A 22,093-nucleotide genomic window follows, 5' to 3' on the forward strand; every position below is an offset into this window, starting at 1 on the left:
TTGGTATATCAGTATTATGGGCTTTCATGGCCATCAAAACCACATAGAAACACAGTTAAAATAATGCTACTTTGGATGAAAAAACAAGGACTCAGACATTAGGGAATGCCAGAATTAAGGTTGTCAATATAATTTTAATTTTCCCTCTTGTGAGTACAGTCTACAGTTATACTATCATGTAATTCTGCTCCCCTGGGATACCATTTTTTATTCAATATGTATGACAGAGACACATAGGAATAAAATAAAGATACCTATTTAACCTAATTCTGGCACTTGTAACTTTCAAATGCCTTGCTTCATCACCTAACTAATCTATTTCCTTGTATACAATTTTCACAGCATACCAAAGTATAGAAATCTCTTGATCATTTCTGTGTAAATCCATTTTAAATTGCCATCTATGAACAATTTTGTTGAAACCATCCAAGTTTCAAATTTAGAGTAATTTGCTGAACACTATCACTATCAGTCTTTCAAAGAAGTCAAACCTGATAAAAACTATTTTATAATACACACATTTTAAAATTAGTTTCCTCACTGTGTCAAGTATTTATAAACTCCAAGTACTGTGAATTAAATTTGTCCCATTTAATTATTGTTATTACCTTTCACGTAAGTCTTCATTTCAGTTCTTGTAACTTTATTATGTTTCTCTTGGAACTTAAATTCTTTTATTTAACTTCTAAATACAAGAAACTGGCATTTACTTCTTAGCCTCTTCAAAGCATATTTAAAACCAATTTGAACAAAAATCTGAAATGGTTCCTTACAATTATTGACCCATTACACATTTTATTCAACTTTCGTATGTGGAAGTTGAACTTAAACGGATACTATATACAATACGCAAAATAAAGACAGCTAGCATGAGATCCATAACTCTCCAGTTCATCTTTGCTCAACAGAGACTTCCACAAGACAACTGTACCTTTCCCCCTCTTTCTCCAAACTTCCAAGTCAGGCTTCACTCACATTGCCACTTCAATCACTACCCTTCAAGTGATTTAACTGTTTCATTTACCCTTCTTACAAATACCAAGCGTAAGTAATCGCCCTCCACTTTAATTTATACAATACAGTTCAGTAGGAGATAAGCAACAAAAAGCGGACAACAAAACCAAAACCGTTCCCCTTGGCCTCTTGCATGCTATTACCACCAATGGTGAGCTCATCTTGTCTCCTAAACTACGCAGGGTAAGGCATCATCAGCTTTTGGATGCCAGATGTCTGAGGAAAATCCAAGGTCATGAAGACAGTGGTGTAGGTGGAACCATACTTTTCCCTCTGAATCATTTTAAGCCATTATTCCAGCAGAGTTTGAAGTACTCTATTTTCAATGAGCCATCAAAATGAAGTCGTGACCACTTAACATGGCAAGAGATGAATCAGAAAAGCAAATAATTTCCAGTAAAAACTCAATGATGCTCAAATTTCTCCCTCTTGATACAGGTGTGGGTGCTGGTAGCAACTCTGGAATGCCAAATATAACCTGTATCTCAAATAGAGCTGCTTTGGTTAGAAAAGCAACCATTTTAGATAGAACGAGCTGGGCAAAGTTAGATGCCCTGATGCAGTGCTTAAAATCATAACAAAAGATAATGGTCCTTATACATTGACACTCCCCATGTTGCTAGGATAGGAGGTGCAAACCTGGCAGCAGTTTTTTGTTTAAGTACTACTAGCAGACACAGGTCAACACTATGTATCTCCTGTCCAAATTCCAATTTGGGAAATTACACACTACTTGCGTGTATCTCCTTGTTCTCCATTTTACGCAAAGACCCACATCCCATCTCAGCTCTGAGTATGTGTCCTTGTATTTCTACACAATGTTTGCAGGGAGGGCTCTCATCAGGTTAACTCCTATTATGCTTGCTAAGGCAGGTTGAAACACTACGACCTCCAGTGGACCAACCCAACCCTACATTCGCTGTTACTGCTGTCATTACAGAGCCAGCACAAGAAAACGTACCCTCACACCTCAGCTCCTGCAGGTCAGAATCTCCTAATGTAAGTATCAGCAAATAGTATCACCAACAAACATGTACCAAAAAACGTTCCATCTTCTATTCATGCTATGTATCACTAAAAAGCACAGTAACTCCTAACAACCCTAAAAAACATTTTGTGAGTTTAGTTAAAGCCAGACAATCCCAAACGTATTCCATAATACTGAAAAGGAAATAAATGAGATCCAAATTTGGCTTAGAGTTTCATTCTCTTTGGGATCCTTCAGGATGTCACGTGCTATATAAGCCAAGTGTTACTTGGTCAACAGGGATGAAAACCCCCAATTTACAGAAATCACAAGAATGATACACAGTTATGAATTTTCAAATTTAGTTTTGTTCTGGGGGGGAGACCCTACAATAAAAGATCTCAAATTATGCAGCTGAGTCATTTTGCAACTGGTGACCCTTATAATGATGTTCTCGTTTTCAGAGCCAATGTGATGCCACACAGTGATTTGTCTGTTAAATTGAATCTTTGCCTCTAGATAGATAGATAGATATAAAGTTTATTTTGAAATGTCTCCTAGTGCCTCTGAGTCTGACTGATGTGAGATGTTATTTTGAACATGCCAAAGCATCTGAACGGCTCCAGTCCTTTCTTTTCAGCGTGCATTCCTTGATAAGTGGCAAAGCTTCCCACTTATCAGTCACTCAAAGTGACTGTGGCTGTCAGTTGTGTACAAAGCGCAATCACTTTGGAAGCAGAGACACCAGCATTTTTCTTCTCAGCTTGAAGCAAACACGTTTTGACTGCTAGTCATTCAATTTTAAAGCATCTTCAATTAGGGGCGGATGAAGATATAAAGAAAACACATCCTAAACACCTCCACCAGCCAGCAGTAAAAAATTTATTGTTATCTCCTGCTTTACCTTACTGCAGAGGCAGCAGTAGCAGCCTTTTTTGGCTGCACAACAAAAGTGCTCATGACTACACACACTCCATACGGACAAGATCAGAGCCATGAAGAGTTCACGTTCAGCTTCTCAAGCCACTTACACAAACTACCGTGGTATCTTCTGTACCTCTGCTGCCTGCTGTGTGAATACCTGCACGGGTACACAAACGTGAACACAGCACACAGGTACACCACCCCACGCATTTTGAACAAAAACATTCCCAAGATGACATACGTGTGCTCTATAGCCAATAAAAGGCCAACCAAAATTATTAAAAAGACTGTGGAAATAATGACAAGGAGGGAAAAGAAAAGGGAGGGCTGGGAGAAAGGAGGAGATGATGAGGGAAAGGGTGGGCAGCTGCATAAGGAAGATTGCTCAGTAGCGCAAGGTCAGGGAGCTGGAAGTGGAAGGAAGTGGTCAAAGTTGTGGGGTGCCTCAAAGAGATGCAGAAATTGGAGAGGGGATCTGAAAACAAGAAGAAAGACAGGGCCCTGGAAAGAGAGGTCTCTGAGAGAACGCTTGCCAAGGGAAGAGGGACCAAGATGAGGCCTTGGAGCACAATGCTGCCAGCTGCGATGACTGTATTTGACTGCTGGCATTTTTCTTACAGTCCTAGCTGCTAGATTATTTTGGGTGTTTCAGTGTTCTGTTTTGTTTTTTTAATAAAAGTAAGTTTCTGGCCCTCCCTTCTGATTGTGTGAGAGAACTGGAAAATGGGAACACTGAAAGCTCAATAACAAAAAGGAAATTAAGAAAAGATGCTAAAATTGCAAGAAAAAAGTCATGAAGTTCAAAACAATCTCATAATTTTAGAACATTTGGACTGGTAACATTGGAGAAAGCTTCATTATCAGGAAGTGCTGTTGCAATCATGTAGCTCCGCATAGGCAAAAAAGCCGACTTATCTGATGAAAACATGCCCTTGCAATCTCAATAAATTCTAGTTGTACAAATCCCAAGCAAATTCTCCTTGTCGGCATTGGTGCAGCTACACCAGTCAGCAAATTTGGACCGTATGAGAGTGTAGGAAAGGCCTGAGACCAAATTATCTGTAGGTGCTTGCTCTACAGGTAACCTTTGGAAGTAAAAATGTGGTACATTGGTGCAAAATGTTGCTCTGCACCAAAATAAGTGTAGATAAACACCTCTGCAATTTTTTCTGTAACTTAACTTTTACAGTAATGGAAGAAAGTGAAGGGCCCTAGCTTAGCCTGAAGGACACGCATCATACCCTTCAGCCAAACACACAGGTCATTTGCTGAACTTGAGAGGCCAGCAAACAATTAACTCATTCTGACTGCTAGCCTAGTTTTTTCTTTTCACTCCTCCCTTTCCCTATTTCCTCCCCCAACCTTGCATTTTTTCTTTTTTTTTTGTGTGGGTTTTTTGGTTGTTTTTTTTTTAATAATTAATTTCCCAGGGGCTTCTTCCTGCTCAAGGGACAGGCGAGTTATTCTGATAACTGATAGGACATCAGCTGCAGAGCTTTTGTGAGAAACAATTGTTTAGCCTCTTTGCCGGCAACCTCAGTTGTTTGGGAAGAGGTTGCAAAGTCATGGGAAAGGCTGCAGTGTGACTCCTTCTTGGGCCTGTCTCACTGAATCCAGTATGCCCATGTTTATAAGTTGCAGGAAAACAGCTGCTCCTGACACATGATGAATTTGGACAAAATGTCCCCAATCTACGAGCCTGTTCGGTTTGACTGTGCAGTCACAGCTTGTCATATCCACACTGGCAAAAAAACAAAACAAAAAAACAAACCGTCTCAGTGGACGGAGCCTGTTCTGAAAACATTTTGCAGAGTGAGAAGGAAGATAGTTTCTCACAGTTTCCTACTGAAGAAAGGTCTCATTAAACTCCCACTAATATGAATAAGAGCCTTTTCACTATGTTCAGTGGGAGTTGGATCAGGCCCTCACTTCAACAGCTTTATTGTCTACCAAGGAAACCTTTTGTCCTCACCTCTCTCTGATATGCAAAGAGGACTCTAATTACGGAAGAACTAATACTGTTCCGCTGTGCAATGGCTTGCAAAGGGGTTGTAGCACCACGAAGCACTGCTCTGCTGTCACTGACTTCTTAGAAAATCAGAATTCCCAGGAAAAGTGGTAATACAGAAGCAACAGACATGACTAAATCTGTAACCAAGCGCTTGTGTAGTGGTTGTTCATTTTTGTATCTCGAATGAAGGATTCATCATCTATAGCCCTTTAAAGCCTCCTAGAGAACTCTGGGTTACAGGCATGCAAGAAGCCAGGGACCAGGAAAGAAATATCACAAGTCCTTATGGCTGCACCGAGGAGACACCAACAGGGCAAGGACTAAGGGTAAGGATCTCTACCCTCTTTATTATAGGCACAAAGTACTCTAAGTATTTAGCTCACAGAGTGGCCTGCTGGAGTTTGTTTTCCAGCAGGAGACAGAAAACGAAAGGATAAGCTGTGTTGGAAGCATAATTTAGAGTGCAAACTTGTTGTGGCAGGGAACAAATCTTTACATTTCTTTATGTACAGTCAAATGGTCCGTGTCTTCTCACAACAAGAAAGAGAAACTGGTACTTTTTACAACTAAACTTCATCTGAAATAGGTTAATCAAAATCTCAATGTTTTCTCAAAGGGAACACAAACAGGCCTGAACATCTTTCAGGCAGTTGTGGATAACAGATGATTGCTCACCTGAGGAGTTCAAAAGCAACAACAAATCTAAACAACAACAACAAAAAATTATCACAACAGATAACTGTGTGGGTAAATTATGATACCTAAATCACTCTGGAAGCAGGTCTCTTTACCAGTGTTTTGGAAGACTGGAACCAACCCAGAGCCTCTTGGTGCTTGGAAAGTTTTGACAATAACAACCGTGTCATTTCAAAACTTTGCATGTTAAGCTTAAGAAATATTTTTCTGAACTTCTGTGTAACTCAGAAACCAAATCCTTCTTTCCTCCCCGAAAATATAGCTAGATTTTGAAAAATAGATCTGGCTACAAAAGGGACTACCCATCCTGCAGGAAATTCCAAGTGTTCAAGATTTTATTACATTCCAAATTGGAACAACACCTTAAACCTCAGAACTTAATGAAAATGGGAATATTCTGATTTGGGAACATACTAGCGCAGCCAGGCCTCTCCATCTACCAACACACAACTCATGGGGAAAGGGACACAGCCAGCTGACAGCGGGGCGGGGGAGGATGGAAATCTGGATCCAGACTCAAAAAGGAAAGCCTTATTTGGAGCCGGGAGGACACCCAGGGCAGCTGAGGGATTGAGGAAAGCCAGGAAGCCTGCAGCCCAAAGGGGCACGGAATCTGGAGGGCCGCGCTCAGGCCCACGCTCCCTGCCAGACAAGCTGCTAAGGGTCTGCAAAGCCTGAGGCCATTTAGGCCACGGTAAGCTTTTCGCCTGGGAGCAGCCCCCCCGGCAGGCCTGCCAGGTGCCACCAGGCTCTGGAGCTGCCTGCGCCATCCCGCGTGGCAGGGGGAGTGGGCTAGAGGCACGCCTGTCTAGCTTTGCATCAGAATTTAGTCAGGATCCTCTCGTTCTTCAGAGGTCCAACCTCTCTAACAGGAAAGGTGTCCTGTTAGAACATCTCCTGGCAAGTCTCTAGCTCTGAAGCAAAAAGAAATTAAAACACACAGAGTCGTCAAATGGTTGCTGTCTGGCAGGAATTGCTCTCAAGTTTCAGAGAGCACCCAGTCCTTGGGCTAAGTACGTCACTCAGAAATGAATACAAATTAGTAACCAAGTACCTGCAGTACCAAACTAAAAAGTCAAACAGAACTGTGGCCCAAACGGTAGAGACATCATAAAGCAGCGCTGCTGCTTCTTGCTGCTTTGCGATCTTCGTTTTACATTATTGGCAACCTGAAGTGTTCCAAGATCTTGAGCTGGGCTCTCCAAAAAAAATTTTGACTAAAAATCAGAACAGTTTAAAAAACAACATTTGGCCTCCGTTTTGTTTGCCTTCTAATTTTGGAACTTGTAGTGCTCATGGTTTCAGATTTTGCCTGGAAATATGAGAGCTGGAAGTTTACATTTTGAAGAAATGAAAGCTGGCATTTTTGTCATCACATGACTCCAAGAGCTGGGGCTTCAGGGAAAAACATAAAACACTGTCAGGCTTTCCACAAAATCGTGATATTAGCAGCATCGGTTTTATCACAATTTAGGCTGCAAGGTTGACCTATTTTATCAACAGTGCCCTACTGAATATGAATTGCTTTATGAATTTTAACAACCATATTTCATTTTAAATATAGTTCAATTAAAGTGACATTCGTCACTGAGCTTCAGAGAAAACTATTCAATCATCAACCTGGGCTAGACTTTTTCTCTGAGCAAGTGGAAGGTGTAAACTGTACCACCCCACAAAACTTTGCATCTCAGAGACACCCCTCAAGGCAGAACACCACGCACGCTCATTGCCTGTCGTGGCGACTACCTCAGCGTCATCAAAAAGGAGCATCTAGCCTTCAAGTTTCTTTCACTCTCTGCCCACCTGATGTGACAGCTACAGAGCCCCAGACTTCGCCATGTTCTAGAGCAAGGACACCACGAAGTAGATTGTGGCCTCGCAAAAGAAGATGAGGAGGTCACCATGAGAGTTCCCCTGAGGCCCTGAACGACAAGACTAGATTTAGTCCAAGAACTTGCTGAGCTGTACTTGGTGTCTGCATGCTCTCTCCTCAGCCTGTTCTACAGCTGCAGATCGCTACAGAGCTGTTCTGAAACACAGCCTGAGACCTTTGGGGCTGTCGATACACAAGAGTTGACAGAACATGCATTCCAGTTTCATTTCTGGTAAAAGAACAAGACTGAGCTGTGCAGGGGAGGAGACCCCAAATACTCAGCAGGCAGAAACTGTTAAAAGCAAAAACCTTTTCAATACACATACACACGAAGATTAAATAGAACAGAAAGCAGTGTGCATGGGAGGATGCATTTCAAAATGGCATAAAATAAGATGGGGGGAGGTTTAGTTAATTATTCAAAGAAAGTCAAACCTCTTCACAAATTAGGTCTAGAACATCCTGAAAAGCAGAAAAAAAAATTATAAACATTTGCTAAAACACAAAATCCTGTCTAGATCACATTTTAGCATTTTGAGGTCATACAGATTCTTAAATTTAATCTAAACTGCAAATTTTCTCCAGTTTAGCGTTATCTCTTTACTTAACTCTCTATACGAAGACAAGCTGTTTGTCTTCTGCATTAGTGACACCTCCTTCCAGTTAATTCAGAAGAGATAGACTTGAAAAAGACATAACGTCAATTAGAGACTCATGTGCCAGGTACATTTTTCTAAGCTCAAGTAGCTAACGCATCTTTCTTCAGCATCCCAGAAGTGGCTAGTTTAATTGAGCTGTAGTTATACTCAGCATTTGTAGTCCTGTAAGGAGGAGAGACACGCTGCAGTCTCTCCCTGCTTATGTATTGTGGATCGGTGACTGCATGCTGGGGTAAGGAGAAAGGGAACCGTTTCCAAGTTAGCGCACTTAGAGAAAGGAGTCATAAATCATGGGGTCAGGCAGGTTGTGCTTTTTTTTAACCTTAGGGTATTATGTTTTCGATACAATATTTCAATAGCTTTTTTCTGTGTAATAATTTAGCTGGAATTATGGCAACTCTTACAAGCTTAGAAAAAATTGGCTCAAGTAAAACGAATCCTTTGTCATAAATAGGTTGTGCTCATAAATGCAGCCTAATCATTCAATTGCACATAAGTCAAATAGTTATCCAGACTTTCTACGAATATTTCCCTGTCAATAAATCTAATGCTATTTAAAAACTCTGGGCCAATGTGACAGGAGCCTGTTAGATTAATTAGGGCAAGGTCAGAAAAGCTGAACTCACAGCTACATTCATGTCACAGTTTTGTTCCACCTACCATAACCTGATTGTAAACTCACACACCATTTTAAACATGGGCATGTTAGGGTGACTTCATTGTCTCAATTTATATATAAAGGAAGATTTCTTCAGGAATTGTTTCTTCTCTCTAACAGTCAACTAAGCACGCAATTGAGAAGAAATGCTTTGCTTTGTATTCACTGTCAATAAGGATTATTTTTATTTTTATATGTTTTTTCCTATCAGTGACTTCACAGTAACTGAACTGCAACCAGGGTTCATGAGACTTCAGGATGATACAGACTGCAGAATGGCCAAGAGGCAGGCAGTGTAGCAAAATTTCACTACATACAGATCATCTCTGTGGGAATAAGAGGACAGTATTGTGTCTCTGCCTGTTCAGTTCTTGACCTTTATCGTGCGACCATCCAAAAGGAGAGTGCCCCAAATCTGATGGGTTTTGTGTGAAGTGGACCCTGGAGGTGAAATTCTGACCTCGGCAGGGTCAATATTTCATCTGAAATCCCTTGAGACAGACCTCCAAATCATTTCTTAGGCTTGCAGCTTGTATCAGATAGTAGCTAGCTGACTTTCATTTACTACTGACTCAGGTCAAACTTGGACCAGGGATCAGGAGATGAAAGGCTCTATATCTCTATCAATAATCAGTGTTCTCTACTACCCTAAAAACAACATACTTCATTCTTATCTACAAGGCCTTAAAACTTAAAAGGGTTGGGGTCAAATTATGTTACTTCAATTTATTTTTGTTTACTGGTTATAAAACAACTTCCTCTCTCACTGCCATAGCTAAATGCTAAAAATGTAGATACTTTCCTTTCTATTGTAGAAGTTCTACTATTGTTTTTCTTTTAAAGTCTTATTAAAGATACAGCAATAAAGAAAAATCCCTCCCACACACAAATTTAAAGAAGAAAAAAACCCAAACAGGTCAAGACCAAGCCAGGCCTTATCAATCTCAAAATTATTTTCAGCAAAGCACATCTTGTATAGAAGTTGCCTTATAACAGAGGGGTGGACCTTCCTCAGAGGTTTATCATAGTTACACAAGCCCTGATACTGACAGAATATCCTCTGAAATGGTAGAGTCAGTTTTTATTCTAGTGGGAGGCCATACAATTCCTCTGATTTTGCTGGAATTAAGTTTTCTTAGATGAGTACGGATATGGCCCATAATTTTAGGCAACTAATTTTGAAACATTGAAGAGAAGCTTTAGAAGGAAAATCCTGTTGTTACTGAACAAACAGAACATAGCATCCACTTCCACAGTGACCTGCAATGCTCTATACATAACTACATACTTAAACAGCCAAAGATTTTACCATGATTCTAGGTATCTGTAAAATGTCAAACCCCTCCTTTGTCATTCTGTGAAAAACTTCATGGGCAAACTGATTTGCATTATTCCCAAAACAGGGGCATGCATATATACACATGGAAGAAAAGTAGTGAAATACAGTCAATGGCATGAAAAGAAACTTCTGAATACTTTAAGGAAAAATGAGGTTAAATAAAGTTTACTGGTTATGCTGAGTTTACAGCTTTTTTCTACTACTAGGAGTAAACCTGTAGACACCTGGGACTTACACAGTTGTTCTCCTGAACCTAACCAACATTTTCACCAGTTTCTCATTCAGACAATACTTCACCCTAAGTGTTGAAAATTTCCGGACTTTGAACACCTGGGGCAGAGGGAAGGTGGTACACCTGATTACCGATCACTGAAGAGAACTGCTTCTGCAAAATCTCAAAAACAGAGCTGTAGGAGACCCATTCCAACCCAACTCTTTCTGGCCACACTTTTGCCACTCCTGACCTACAGCTGAAAGAGGACTTGGTCCAGCAAACCCTTGCTCACGTGACCAGCTCCTCTCACATCTGCTTCCTGATGCTATAGGGGCCGCGTTAATCATAAAAGGCCTTCCAGAAACTGACCTTTTCTGCTTAATGACAGGTAACATACTCACTCACATGTTTCCATAAATAAGAAGGAAGCCATCTGCAGACATTCTTAAAGAAACTATGACAATAATGGCTGAGGGAAAGCATGGGGAAATGGAAAGGAGAAAAGAGAGGTAACGGGCACGGGTGGAGATGCAGTCTCTGACCTGGATCTGTTGCTGAAGAAGGTTAATTTTGTGTTGCTGCTGCAGGAGCTGCTGCTGTTGTCTTGCAATCTGTGGAGAAATTGCACAGAAAAAACGTGAGGTATGTATCACCATTCCTGGAGCTGGTATGCAGGATACTTCCACCCTGCTTGGTTCTTTAAACTGCTCTATTAAGCGAAGAAACCTTTAAGGACACGTGGCAGCAGCCTCGACTGCCGCTGAAGCAAGGGGCTCATGTTCAGAAGCAATTCATAGCTAATACTAGTCTGAAAGGGAATATTATGGAAAATGTTGTGCTGGGTATCAAGAGAAGGACTGATGCAAAAATCTCTCCTCTCTCACTATCTGAAATGGCACTGCTAAAATCCCCCAAAAGTGAGCACTCATGTGCTCCAACTTGCTGGAGGAAGAACAACACTGGCAGAGAAACTGGAAAATAGTAGGAGAAGGCAGGAAAGACAAAAAGGTACGATGGACAGTAATATTCCTTTTATGTTTGGCACCACCTATTCAAAAATTAAAAAAAAAAAGGAAATCTGACACCCAGAAGGAAGGTATTAGCATGCCTATTTCCTTGATGCAGAAACAGACACAAAGAGACTGGAACTGGGTTTGGGAAAATCACTGACTCTTCAATGTGTTTATCAGCTGAAAAGAACTAAGGGGGCAGTGCAAGGCTACACAGCTCAACATTGAAACTGATTTATTGAAGTTGATGGAGTCATCTTAAGTCTCCTCTCAAAGTCATGTGCATTTTCCATAAGGACTTCCATCCTCCCTCTCCATTGACTAAATGATTGGGAACCTTACTGTAGACACATTTTACATACAGTGAAGGAAAAAGCAGACAGTAAAGGAACCAAATTAGAATTCTCAGAGGACTGATGGAGATAAACCACTACACACCTCAAATTTACAAAGCAAACTTGAAAAACTTTCATTTGAGTCATAACAGAAGCTCTGCTCTCACTAATAGCTAGCACAGCAGTACAAACATGAGGAGTATTGCCCTTCCCCTGTGGTATGTGTACACATCTCAGGGTCAGATGGGAACTTACACATACTTACTGGGAGGAATTTTGTGCATTCTTCCCCTTAGGTATTCTCTTTCACTTCTATTATTAAACTATTAGCATAAGAAACACTCACTCACAGTTAATCCCACATCTAAAAGATTAAATAAGTGTTTTCTTTCTAGAGCCTCTCTTTAAGCAACCAACATAATTTTTATCAATACCTTTTTTTGAAAGTTTGGTTATTTTCATTTCTATATAATGCAGAATTATACATAATTTCTTAAATTAAAAGAAATCCTAATAATAATCCTGCAGGATTTCTTACTGCCTTTTCCCATTCTCTCCATTTTCTTTTTTACTCTCAGATCATTCAGCCATCCTGTAGCAGTAGTGACTTTAAAAGGTAGGGCAAAGGAAATGGCTCCTGCAGGATGTCTCCTAGTGGAAGAATCTTGCCAATTCCACCTTCACACCTTCATTTACCTTCTGCATGTAAACAACAGTGTGATACAAATTCTCTAGTTTAATAGGTAAGTCACTTCTCCTGTTCTCCCTATGTAGCATTTCAGGTGTGAGGCCAAAATACACAGTATTTAAGGTAAGGCTCTTAATCAAAAATAGGGAAAACTAAGGCTAAAATGTCTGAAGATGTCAGCAGCAGTTTAGAAAATTAAGACTTGCTTGGTACAATACAAACATTGAAGTATGACAACTATGACAGATTTCAAAGAATTCTGTGAGTTTCATAAAATTCACATAGCTGCAATTCTATGATATAAACTCAAATTTCATTACAAGCTGAAATAATGGTCAGGCAGACCAAAGCACTTTCAGATAAGAAGTATCAGTATGGACTCCTGACAAAATTTTAAACTAGACATCTAGGTATTCTCTGCTCATGTTTGGGTACAAAAATGGACATTCATTTCTGTTAAAACTTGCATGGTGCAAATTTGTTACAGAAGTTACGTACTTGCATAAAATGTCAAGTGTCCGTGTATGCACACTGGAACTTTTCACATGTGAAAACATTTGCGTTTTCAGTGGAGGGCATATTTGCAAGAGCTGAAAATCAAGCCTCTCAAGTGTAGAAGACAAAAGTCACACTTTTTCACTGACTTTGTATTCTTCTCCCCCACTTTCTTCCACAGTTGGCAAAACCAACCTTTTCGTTTCTCACATTACAATCCAAGTGCTGCATTTTGTTCCTCTTATACCTATTCAGCATCACTGAATTCAAGCACCATTGGAAGATTATTCAGGAGGGCTGAATTTGCATGCTTATTTACACTTATTTAAAAAAAACCAAACTGTTGGAAGAGAATACCTCCAAAATGGAAGGTGTATCTTTATAAGACAAAGAGTATTCGTTGTTTTACATATTGCAAATTAAAGCATTCTTCCAATATGTTTTTGTTCAAACTTCCTTCACCTAAGAAAACAAATGGAAAAAAATTTTGGGTGGAGAGCAAACTCGAGAGTATCAACCCTAGAAGATAAACGACTGGAAAGTCCTCCTAGAAAATTATTTACGCTGAAAGCCACTATAATAATCACTCACCTGTTCTTGTTGCTGCTTAGCCAGCTCCATTTGTTGGCGTTGTTTCTCGATCTGTGATGCAGCCAGTTTCTTCTGTTCATCATGAGCTGCTAGCAGCTGTTCTCGCAAACTGGTCAGCTGATTGATCATACCCATGAGCTGCCTTTCTTTCTCAGCGAGGCTTTCTGGAGTCCCTGGGCATCATATGGTGGAAAAAAAAAAAAGGTAAAGAGAAGAGAGGAAATTTAGAGCTAGCCAGGTTTTTATTTTGCAGCTTCACTATTAGCAAAGTCTTAGTAGAACCAAAGAGCAGGAGCATATTGTAATATACTGCGCATTAAGACCTGCCCCCCTACAGGAAAATGAGCCATGGAAGATAATTCTGTACACAGGCTTTGATCTGGTGTCCCCCTTCAATGTTTCCTTGCCCTTTCGTCTATTTTCCGTCACCTTCTTATGAGATTAACAGGGGGAAAATACTGCCTGTTTTGAAGTTTTAAACATTGTTTACATTTCATAGAGATCAAAATTGACACTTCCAGTTTTGAAAGACAATTACATTTTTGTCAGAAACTTATGACAAAGACACATGAATGCTTTTGACGTCTACCACAACTGTAAGGTGTGTATTAACATCCCTCTACAATCAAGGGGAAACAGAGAAGTCTCCTGGGTGCTGGATACCTCTCTAGCTCCCCACACCCAGCTTTCTCACTGTTACTAGCTCAGCACACAACAGCTGTCAGGACGCTACCTGTTATATCATCTACAGCTGCCCTGATTAGGATGAAATTACATAGTGTTTAAATTGTCACTAACTACTATTGCTGTTGCTGCCACTGACAAGTATTTTTAAAGGAAGAAGTCTTGCATAAACATATCAGAAAAACTGAGTTAAATGCAACTCACCATCTCTCCCATTTGTACTGTCATTAGATGCTTTTTATAGGAGAGTTCAGCAGACACAGACAGAGGAACTGACTACCTCGCTCTCATAATCATTCTGTAAAAATTCTTCTACCCAGAAGGACAGTGGTTATAAGGGAAGGGAAGAAAAAATTCCAAGAAAGATCAAAAGCTATGAGTCATCACTAAAACAAAAAATGGCACTATTAGTATACCCAGGATCATTTTACTTTGAATTTAAAAGACCAGAAAATATGTGTAGCAGCTAATCCACAGATATCTTCAATATCACCACACCCTCTCACATGAGTCAGATCCTGTGAAATCCTTTCTCAAAAAAGCTTTAGAAAAGGATTAAGGCTATCAGTGTCTATGTCTCCTCTGAAAATAGCCTGCTTTTGGGACAACCCTGCCACACAAACCTTTCTCAAACACAGGAAGCATTCTTCTGCCAATGTCACCAGTGCTCTCCAAGTGAAAAAAAAGAAGAAAAATTGGCGACTATACTAAACATGTTCCTAGCCAACTATCAGTCAGACATGGAAAAGAGCTACTGGTAATAGATCATTTAGTCTACCCCCCTGCCAGTGCAGGAATGTTCCCTACAACATATTTACTACAGCTTTCTAGATTGGATTGAAATGTCTGAAATGGTGAATCATCTACTGCTTTCTTTGGAAGACTGTACCACAGCCTTAGAGGTGTCACTGTTAGGGCTCTCTGCTTGATAGTTTAATTTACATTCACTTAATTTCAACCTTGTGCTCCCAAGCAACATTCCATTTCCTACGTCAGCCAAGTCCAAGCCCTTAAATGCATTTGTAGGCAGCCATATTCATGTGGGAAAACACAGCGAATCAACATTTTCATATGAACAAAATGTAACTTGATTAACTTTTTATTAAGATGGTAGAGATTTATGTGAAAATATTCTCATCATGTAACAAAGAGCTACAGCAGAATATTCTCAGATATAGCCTCCAAAAAAACTGTGGTACAAGCTGGAAACTTGAGAAACACACTAAAACAGAAACCATAGGACTTTAAACCTGTTCTGTTAAAAGCTGTGAGAAAGAATGGAAGCCAGTGCTAAAATACTAACACTGCTGAAGAAAACACTTTCAACTTAGGATTTTTATTTCAAACATTGGAGACAGAGAGCTGCTACAAGTAATGCATTTGCCACCTGGCCATACAATTAATCAGAAATGCCTACTGCCACTCTTCCATCCTTCATTTGTTTTTCCCTAGGAAAAAGGGTGCAATGTGTCCAAGTGGCATAGAAGAATTATTCTAGAAGCAGCCCCTTCCTTGTCCTATCTGCAGCCAGCATGTTGGTTTACTGTAATGTTCATCTAACGAAGACTACCAGTATACTGATACTGGCAGTATAACATGCAGGGCACACTGAAACATTTGAAAACTAAGTATTTTAATTATTTATTCAGCAGATATTTTATTCTAAACTTGATCGGTGTGTGCAAGAGAGAGAAGGAGAAAAACTAGAGAGAAGGCATACACAGGATTGGCTTAGTCCTGAAGTTAGAGTAAGCAAAAAGAAACCACTGTCAAATAAACCGTTTGACAAATACACTGACACACATCAAAGATCTTCAGCCAGTACTGGTTCATCAGTGTATTTTGAGCTCCTACAGTAGCTTTCAGTTGGGAATCAAAAAGCACTTTGTAAAGTTAAATTAATCCCCACCACACCTTTGAAAGGTGGAAAAATGTTTCCATATGTGTAAACCAACAGACAGAGGGGTCACAGAGTTAGTTACCAACAGCAGCAGAAAAAGAAACGTTGATATCCAGCCCTGTGCTCCAGAGCTCAGGCTGCACTTCCCAAGAGAGCGAGCAAAAGGCTCCACATGCCACCGCCCTGACCGCGACACGAAAAAACTGCATAACCGCGGGGCCATCCGCCTACTGCAGTTTCTTCTTTAATTTGATTTACCTAGAGAGGAGAAAAAAACTTCTTCCCTGGAAAAACAACATCTTTATTTAAATGGCAGGAACAAGAGGAAAGTCTGGATGAACTAAGGCTAACGAAGAGCCAGTGCAGACACCAGAGTTGCAGGCCCACGGCGGCCGTGCAGCTGGGGACAAATCCACTAAACTCAATCTCTTTATTATTACTCAGTTTTTAAAGAAACTTTGAGGTGGGCAAAGCAGGTGCTTTATGTACTAACTTAGTAAGTACAATACATAATTGCTTTGGTTTATAAACTGGAGTGGAAGTAGTCTGACAAAAGGCAGCCTTCTTGCATTTTATTTCTTGAGCAATTTTAGTTTGCTAATAAACTGAAAGGGAGAATTTATCACTGCCAACTTTAAAAAAAAACGCTTTTGTTGGAGAACACTTTCTAGAAAACATGGCTTAGTAGGCACTATATTTTCATGTGATTAGCCCATCCTTCCAATAACTTCATTAATACTTAATTATAATTTCAATTCTTTAAGGTACCATTCCTTGCAAAATAAGTACTCGGATAGCCATATTCTCAAGTGATCTACACAAAACCACAGGCAAGAGAGATCAGATGTGTAGGTCTACTGGGAGACGGTGAGTTTTGGGGTAGATTTCCCCTTGCCTTACCCATGTATCCATATAAGCCCCACTGATGATCAATCACAGGTAGTTTTGAGGTTTCTTGCAGACAACTGGTGGTTTATAAAAGTGTGAAAATTAAAGAGAAGAAAAGTACTTGAATCAGACTGTCCTGACCATAACGTCAAGTGTTTGCATTTAGTTTAAGTTTGGTATTTTTCATGTTACCCTTATTACCTAGTGCACCTTTTCTATAATTTCTTTCGTGGCAATGACCAACAAACCCTCCATTTCACAGCTGCCATTCATAAATTACTTAGTTTGCATAACAAATGAAGGCCAAAGGATACTTGACATTATTTATGTTATAGTGAGCTGAGGGCAGCAGTTGTTGAATGTACTATGTAAGTACATTCAGTGATGGGAATTTTTTCTGCTATATTAAAATGCACTGCAGAGTTAGAGCACCAGTTGCCATTTTTGTATCCCTTTCTAGATGCTGTAGATTGTGGGTAGGCAAGGATGGTGGACTTCTGTCCTATCACCACTATTTTCTCTCTGTTAACCTGCATGAGATCAAAACCTTTATCATTGTGTGAAGTGTCTTGGCAGCTGAAGGATTTCCATTTTAAGAATTCTGCAGCTTACAGGGAAAAACACATTAGTATTTTAAGTAACTACAACACCAACAGCATAGACAGTTGCTTAAATCACGCTACTTCGGAATTAATGAACTATCCCCACGGCTGCTAACACTGCTAGAACTTGGGAGGCGGTTGCAAACCTCAGTAAGCGTAAGCCACCAGCCCCAGCAGCTACCTTCAGCCACTTCGTTATTGAACTCACTTAGAGCTGCTCCAAGTAGTACAGAGTTGTGAATGGTTCTGGAGCTGGCCTGTGGTCTACACAGAGTATCTGTATGGTTGCAGTGCTTTCATGCTAGCCATGCAGCATGGCTGGGAGAAAAAACAAGTGCCCATTATTGCAGTGTACAACTTGACAGCAAGCTAGACCACTTCACACAGGTATTGAGTGAGGAGTAAAAGGACAGTGGCTTACATCAATGGCTGTCTCAAAAATTACTCTTAATTACCGTCAGATCCACAACAAATAGATATTGCACAGTTTATGTTTAACACACCTTTTAACCACCAGGCCACCTGCCTTTCAGGAGATTGCAGTAGGTGCTCATACTGTTCTCTCTGTACTTTATCACTGCAATGGCAAAATGTGGATTTTTCACAACTTATCAAAACAACTCAGGCAAGAGAGCATCAAAGTATACACTACGGGTAGATATAGTGAATGGCCCAAGAAAAGATGCTTTCCAGATGCGTCAGCTTATTCTCTATCACCACAAAAAGAGATTCAGAAAGAAAAAAACCCCATGTTTGTGGATGCAACACCCACAGCAGATGGCAATAAAAGAAGACTCAAATTAGTGGCATTCTGTATCGCCAAACCTAAACTTCATCTCAGATCAACACTATCCATAATAGTGTTTAAGTAGTAAAAGAAATTTACTCAAATGTGAAATAAACTATTACACATTCTTAGTTCTGATTCACAGTCTCAGACTGGCAGTGACAGTAACATTTTAATAAACATTAGAATGAAGACACCAATATGACCAAATGACACACTTAAAGTGAGAAAACGAGCAGGAGAAACCTTGGCATATCCACCCAAAACAGAACCAAAGCAAAAAAAAAGGCAGAGAAACCGCTTTTGCGATCAAAACAGTAAATACTTTATTATAATTTATTAGACAGAATGAGAATGTAAATGAGAAATTAGGAAAGCCAATATTTTCTTTAACAGTCATTTTAAGCTTTTGCTGCGAATGCTCAAGCAATGAGAATGTTTGCTTGCAGCCAGCCTACAGATCCACTTGCAGCCGCGCGGCAGCCAGCGTGTTCTGCAAGGGGCAGGGACGTGGCAAGGCTGTCCTCAATCCCTCTGACATGTCTCAATTAAACTGCTAGGACTGTTATCAATCAGGGGTGCTCACGTGCACACTCAAGCACACCCATACAGACAGTGAAATTTATCCCCCGAGTCAGCTTACTATCAAAGTAATTACGTAAAGAGCTTTTGAACTGTCAGTATCCGTCTTTCAAAGAAAAATCAAAGAAAACAATGTGCAAGTACAAAGCCTGGAAGACGCAATAATATTGTATTAAATTCATATCATTAACTATGGTTACAAAAGAAAAAAAAATCCTCCTGTATCTGCAAAGCTTTGAGGGGGGGAAAACATTAAATGGAAATAAGAATATTTTGAAGTACTCCATATTCAAATAACATTAAGATGTATAATAATAATTACAGCATGCAGTATAGAGCATTTTTTAATTTCAAAGCATTAGCTAATTGATCTTCTTAAAGACTTTGAGCAAGTAGAAAGGTAGTGGTATGCGTTACTCTTTTTAAGAGAAAACTAAGGCATGAAGTTTTTAGCAACCTGCCTAAAGTCATTCTTAACTTTACGTGCCGTAAGCCATTTTATTTCTGGCCTCGCTGAAGTCACCACTAGAACTATTTCACTAAGGCCAAGAATGTCCTCACTGACTTTAACAGGGATACACATTAAAATAGATTAATTAAATCTTTGCTTGAGCCAGTTTGATACCAGGTAGGGTTCTAGCCAAAGGGACCCTATGAATGCAACAATTGTTGACGCCATCCAGCTAAGCAAGCAACAGAACCATGCCACAACACAGTTTCTGTGTAACTTTACTCTGATGTAACAACAGTGTAATGAGGCCATAACTACATCCCTACATCAGCTAAAAACTGAGTCAGCTCCAAGCACTTCCTGAAGTGGTGTGTTTTTTCAGTGTGATTTTTAAGCTAGGGATGTAACAGTTTTCATACAAAACTGAAAAAGAGCCGAGAAGGAGGTTTTTCAAACTGAACAGCCTATTAACTAAGCTGTCCTCAGAAGAATTAAACTCCTACTGGCACTAACATTATTATATCCAAAGGATAAATAGAAACATCACCAGTCCATACAATAAGTATCTTTTCTTGAGGCTTTTATTCCAGTATCTTTTCTTGAGTTTCATTCTCATCCCATTGTCAACTATTTTTCTTTCCCCACTCCCCACCCCAGTTTTACCTTTGCTCTGCCACGCTAGAAATCCAAACTCAACATTACTGTGCTCAGTAAGGAAATCAGGAAAGTAAAATAGACAGGCCACCTAGTCTTCTACTTAAAAGCAAACTAATCTTTGTCATACTCCCCCTAAAAAAATCTATTTATAACATAGTAATTTTAAAGAGGAGTATTCTCCCCCTGCTGCACAGACGGCCGTGCTGCTGATGTCACCCGAAGTTGTATATGTGAGGCAATGGGGAGCTGATGTTACGTGCCTTCAGGAAACATAGTCTGATAAACAGATCTAACTGGCTGAGGTAAGTTCAGAATTTAAACTCTTCTTTCCTCTGTCTTTGAACAGAAATGTCAAATGTTTGTGACCAAGCAATGAGTATATACTTTAAATTACGTACTTGCTGGTTTTATTGGTGGGTGGGTGTGGGTATGGGCTTGTGCACGTGTGCAAACTTCCTTGATGCTTCCCAAATCAATACCTCAGAGAGTGTTTTATTATGGACTGGCACATAGCTTTTCAGGCCAGTAAATCTTGGAGCTGTCAGGACATAAACATCTAAAAATTGGCATTTTTCATTAAGTATTTAAGCCAACTTTACTACACAATGACTGCCATCACTTACAACAACCCACCTAGCTAAATTAAATTACTTCATCTGATTGATATGGGAAGTCAGCATAATAAAAGAAAACTTTGACTGCTTTTTACTCAGCAAGACACAGCCACCAGAAAAAGAAACAAGGAAAGAAAAGCCCAGAATTCAAACTGATTTGCCTGTAACTACAGATTTATGCAATGAATCTTCTCTGTTTGAAAAACAAAAATCCTTTTTAGAACAGCAAGCTAGAAGGAAGTTATTTATTTCAGCATATGGACAGTCTTAATCTTTTAGGTTTCAGTGGAAGACGTTGCAGAATGAATAAAAACAAATGATGAACAATTACCATCTTTTGCCATTACTACCCTCAAGAATTAATATTCTGTGGGGACAAAAACTTAGCCGTCTGCTCTATAACAGACCAGCACATTACTGTTTCGCAACGCTGGAAAGAAGTTGTCACTGAGTATTCTTTATTTGCTGTCAGAAAAAGTTTTGGTACAGTAGACTGCAAACAAAGCTTGGTATTCAACCAGGTTAGCAACTTATTGTCAAGGTTACAAAAGGAATAGACAACATTTGTATTGAGACTATTTCTCAGAGGTTATTCATTGTTTTACTGTCTAGACAACAAGCTAGAACTAGGCTAGAGAAATAGCATTTGCTGCTGGAATTTTATGCAGCAGCAGGAAAAACAGTAAAAAATATGCATGTCTGTATATTTGCTTTGTTTTGACAAACTGGTAGTTGCAGCTCAGCAACATTCATCTCTATCAGCACATCTTTCAGGTAATTTTAGTACAAAGAACTGCTTTAGGTCCCTTTTGTCATCCAACCCTCCGAACAATTTTTAAATATAGTAGTTTGGCCTCCGTATGTTCAAACAAAATAAAGCCATTGGCATTTGCTACTTAATTAGTTCAATTTTATTCTCTTTTCTCTATTAATAATCACTTCCTAAATATAAAAGTTGTATTTGATTTAAATAGAACTTGATTTTTTTCTGATCAAATTAAGTACCTTCACGTAAAAAAAATACAAATCTGCAACAGCCCGAATTTGCTGCTTTTTCACAAATTCACTTTTTTTTTCATTTTACATGCTTTAAAAAAGATTCCTCCAACCCTCCTTCCACAGATACTACCCTCAACTAACCTCCCGTTCTAGGGTCAAATAGGAGCAGCTCCATCCAGTCACAGTCTCCATTTCAGGCTTTCATTTGGCCTGAAAGAAGTTCTGCGTTGGTGTGGCTCAATTGGCACTGTCTACTTCTCTGCAGCCTGAGAGTATCGTATTGCATTGTGATCAACCTCCACTATTCCAGCAGCTGCCAAATTTCCTCTCAAAACTTAGGTTCCCCTGCGTGCCACTGCGCAGGTTCCCCCCCCGCCAGCACTTTGGAAGTATTAACAAAGGACTAAAGCTGTCAGCAATTTGCTACTATTAAAACACCCCCCAAAAATAAACAC

The 22,093-nt window shown here is 39.7% G+C and overlaps 1 protein-coding gene across 12 annotated transcripts in view; it reads right to left on the reverse strand.

The window, feature by feature from the left end:
- SOX5 (SRY-box transcription factor 5) overlaps positions 1 to 22,093 on the reverse strand; it is a 649,933-nt gene that overhangs the window by 136,262 nt on the left and 491,578 nt on the right. For all 12 annotated transcript variants that reach the window (XM_052789110.1, XM_052789111.1, XM_052789117.1 and 9 more), the window contains 2 exons: positions 13,475 to 13,647; positions 10,898 to 10,966 (listed from right to left, as the gene is read on the reverse strand). In XM_052789110.1, coding sequence (XP_052645070.1) covers positions 10,898 to 10,966; positions 13,475 to 13,647 — 242 coding nt within the window. The remainder of the gene's footprint in view (positions 1 to 10,897; positions 10,967 to 13,474; positions 13,648 to 22,093) is intronic.

Source organism: Harpia harpyja, chromosome 6 (assembly GCF_026419915.1).
Source record: "Harpia harpyja isolate bHarHar1 chromosome 6, bHarHar1 primary haplotype, whole genome shotgun sequence".
NCBI lineage: Eukaryota > Metazoa > Chordata > Aves > Accipitriformes > Accipitridae > Harpia > Harpia harpyja.